The 4315-nt window shown below is 40.5% G+C and overlaps 1 protein-coding gene across 1 annotated transcript; it reads right to left on the bottom strand.

The window, feature by feature from the left end:
- Window positions 1-1145: 1145 nt before the first annotated feature.
- On the bottom strand, window positions 1146-2879 carry igfals (insulin-like growth factor binding protein, acid labile subunit; the record flags this gene model as incomplete). Its single annotated transcript, XM_079233026.1, has 1 exon — window positions 1146-2879. The coding sequence occupies one exon, from the start codon at window positions 2877-2879 to the stop codon at window positions 1146-1148; it is 1734 nt and encodes a 577-aa protein (XP_079089152.1).
- Window positions 2880-4315: the final 1436 nt, after the last annotated feature.

Genomic DNA, 4315 nt, shown 5'->3' with positions numbered 1-4315 from the left:
CATCACGAACGGGAACACAAAGGATTCTGTCCTGGCACATGACCGGTTGTGTGCCGCGGCTCCTTGGTTACCGCGGCAACGGGAAACTTCGAAGTGCAAGTGTGTGCCTCGCGTGGCGCTTCCAGCGCCTTCAACAATGTTGCCTTCAGGTGCCGTCGGAAATATTGCAACTCATTCAGTTGTTAAGTTAAATAAAACGACAGGAATGTGTGATGTGTGATGTGTGTGTGTGTGTGTGTGTGTGTGTGAGAGAGAGAGAGAGAGAGAGAGAGATAGAGAGAGAGAGAGAGAGAGAGAGAGAGAGAGAGAGAGAGAGATTTTAAACATCAGTAAGTTCAAGAATGTGCGCATGAAGATATTCTGGCTTGTTCAAATGCAACTTGAAGTCTCTCGTGCTCAAAAGAGTATAGTGCACTCAGCATGCTAGCTAGCTAGCTAGCTTTATTGTGCTATATTTCGCAGGTGCTGCATCAGTGTGACCCGAGAGGTAACGTTACATATACTCTGTTCCTATTGAAGTACTTACTTTCATTTAATAGTATGTGCTATATCCTTTTTGTACTGTGTAACTGTTCCATTTTACTAATTAATGAGAGTCATTGCTTTGTATAAATCATGTGTGTACTGTGTGAAGCTAATCTATCCCATGGTGTGGTAAACTAACTAATTCATTTTCTGTGGTAACATTTTTACAAAAGTAACATTTTGAAAAGAAAGTTAAGGCATTCAAGTTTTAAAACATTTATTGTCGCGGTGAAGACAGTGACAAACATGGAGCATTACTACACCAAGTAAAACAAACATCTTGAAGACATTTTAGTTGCTGAGCTGTGCAGATATGTTCAACCAGCCCAGTCACATAAATGATCGAATACATTTGGATTCATACTTAATGGACTTAATTAAAATTTTGGAAAAAAGGCCATTTTATTTTTGAATTTCAAATTGTAGGCCTATATGCCATTATTTTAATGACAGTTTTTGACTCGCATGACAACATTTATCTGTCAATAGTAAATGTGAAACAAGAACCTAAATCATGCATTCGTATTACAATTCAAATATTGAAACTGGAAGAATACACATTGTTGAAAATATTCCAGATTACAGCAACCAGTTCCCCAAACACATCTGTGTGTGTTTGTTCAGCAGCTTTGGAAGATTTCACTGTCAATATCTCGCAGGTCTTGACCAACTAGCGGTGGCGGGCTGGTGCATGTAATATTGTTGAGTATGGTGATCGTTGTGTCGGGCTCTTCGCCCTCCGCGTGAGTCTCCACTTGCCGAGGTATCACCGACGGATTTCTCAAGCTGTAGTTTCTGAGTGGGAGGGCACTGCAGTCACATTTCCACGGGTTCCAAGAGAGCAAAAGTTTTTCCATACTCTCTGGAAAATCAGGGACCATGCTTGTCAAGGTATTGGCTCTCAGGTCCAGATAGCGCAGTCTTGGGAGTAGCTGCTTTGTGCCATTTTGCAAAAATTGTTGACATTCATTGTTGGACAAGAGCAAATACTCCAAATTCTTTAGACCAGAGAATGTATGGGTTGTTAGAACCTCCAACTTGTTGAAACTCAAGTCCAGACCCAATAGACCCACCAGTTCTGCAAAACTTTGGCGTTCTACCACAGAGATGTTGTTGTGCTGCAAGAAAAGCCTCCGTAAACCAGAGAGTCCAGTGAAAGCTTGAGTTGTGACTCTTTCTAGGCAACCTCTGTCCAGATGAAGGCTGTGAAGCTTTGACAGACCTTTGAAAATTTGGTCCGGCAGACTGTGGAAGCAGCTTCCAGACAAGTTGATGACGGCAACATGAGAGAGCCCAGTGAAACTACCCACTTGTGCCTCCTGCACTTGGTTGTGCTCTAGCTCTAGGACCTCCAGATGACCGAGCCCCTCAAAGATCCTTTCCCCCAGGGCTCGGATCCTGTTGTAGCTGAGTCGTAGCTCTTCTAAATATTGCAGGTCACGGAACGTCCTGGGCCTAATTCCAGTAATTGAGTTGTTGGAAAGACGCAGTACATGAAGACTATGCAGGCCCAAGAAAGTGTCGTCATGGAGAGAAGTCAGTCTGTTGTTTGTGATATCCATCCATCTTAGTGACTTCATGCCTACAAAAGCTCTGGGTGCTACTGTCACAATCTGATTCTGGGCCAGGTATAGCTTTTGCAGTTTAGTTAGTTTAACAAACACATTAGCTTTGATGACCTTGAGTTGATTTCCAGTCAGATCCAACTCTTTAAGCTCAGCAAGATTTTGAAAAAGCTGTGGCTGCAAGTAAGCAAGTCTGTTCCCTGCGAGAACAAGCTCCCGTAGACCTTGCAGGTCATGGAAAATTGTCTCAGGTAAAACTGCTAATGAGTTCCACCCTAGGTTGAGAAGCCACATGTGTGAGAGTCCTGCAAACAGTCGTTCTTCAAGACGAGCGAGTTGGTTGTTATGCAGACTAATTGAAGCAATGTTAGGGGTATTCTGGAAGATCGTACCTGGTAACACCCGGAGGCGATTTCGCTCAAGGTGAATGTGTGCAAGCAACCTAAGTCCTTTGAAAGCCTGAGGGTCAAGTGTCACCAGCTCGCCACTCTGCAGATTCAAAAAGTCCAGGTTAGAAAGATCCTTAAAAGACACTGCTGGGAGGGAGGTGAACAGGTTGCCATCCAGCCAGAGGGAATGAGTAGTGGGGGGCATGTCCGACGGGATTTGTGTGAGGTTACGAGCACTGCAGTACATGTTGAGCTCCAAGCTGTAGTCATCATACAGACAGGTGCATCCTTTAGAACAGGGAATGGGCTCTTCGGACACTTTCTCTCCAGCTGTGTCGGGGTCTGGCAACACCAGTGATGTTCCCAGTACCCACAACACCAACAGCACAATGGTTTGCATAATGGCTGTGGATAGAATAGTAACATGAAAATATTATAAATACTGACTAAATTCACAACATAAATATATATGTATATATATATATATATATATATATATATATATATATATATATATATATATATATATATATATATATACATATATATTTGTTTAATGCCGTAACTTCTACATTATATTGCTTACCTTAAATATGAGGGGTCTTGATTTAAGGCGGACAGGCTGTGAAACACTGAATGACTGAACCTTGTGCAATTGTTTGTATGCTGAATGGAAAGTTTGCCAAGCCCACAAAGCCTTTTTTTTTTAAATTGGCTGCACTGATTTTGCATTTAACCCATGCATGTCCAATAGACTTGTGTTGAAATTCTTTTTTCATGTACAGACCTGTTTTCACAGAGGTTCATATTTGGGTTTTCCACCAGTATTAACTTTGTTTTTTTGATACAATTATCTAATGTTCTTCATGATCATGCTGTTAAGTCTGGCCTCAGTTAGACATACTTAATTAAGATGCAGTACATGTATCTCCATTATTCTTAATAAATGTCACATTTATTGTATTCTCAAACTAATGAGGGATTCAGTGTATACTAAGTGGCCTTTGGTGTTTACTAAAGTCAGGGTCCTGTCCATGAGTGCATTTGCTGTAGATTTTAACTGATTCACAGATATGGTGACGAGATACGATGGACCTAGTGCACCAGACCTTTGACACAATTTATGACGATTTCTTATATTTAACCTTATAACAGGCATATTTTGATATAATTGAATCGCCTAATAATCTTTAGACCTTATTCCAATTAAAGTGGGGATATCTGTAGGTTCAAAGACAAAATTCTCCAAAACCGAAAAAAAAAGAGTATTTTCTTGATTGAAAACAATTTTTACATCAATAAAAGTAATGCTTGGGTATCATCCCCCTTGTCATAGCTCTTTGTTTTAGTTGAATAAAACCAACTGTGTGCACCTGCCTGCACAATAAACCAGTTCCATTCACTTATTTGACGATGCAGGATGAGGTCAGTTCCAGAAGTCCATTTCCTAATCGCATCTATGATTGTAATGACTAACTTTCTGTTTAATCTTTTTCTTCGTATTTGAGTTCTTTTTCGGCAACCATGAACTGGTCATGCTCTAAAGTACAACCAAATCCAGATAACACTGATTGCACATGAATTTCATTGATTGATTGATTTGCCAACACTGGATTAATAACACTACAAAGAAAATGTATCATCTTGAATATATCCTCTAAGTTTGCAATGACTGTCACTCAAATCTGGTCCTCCTCTGCAGTGAATAAGTAGGCAACATGATATCAGGGTACGTGACGCAACCTTACCTGCTGCGGTTGCCTATAACTAACACTCATGAGATTTACTAGCACATTATCTTTCTCATTATTTAGATTTTATTTTGGACGTTATTGT

This window comes from Taurulus bubalis, assembly GCF_910589615.1.
Source record: "Taurulus bubalis genome assembly, chromosome: 17".
NCBI classification, from domain to species: Eukaryota; Metazoa; Chordata; class Actinopteri; order Perciformes; family Cottidae; genus Taurulus; species Taurulus bubalis.
The sequence above is the reverse complement of the archived record's forward strand: the minus strand, read 5'-3'. Positions and strand labels throughout refer to the sequence as shown.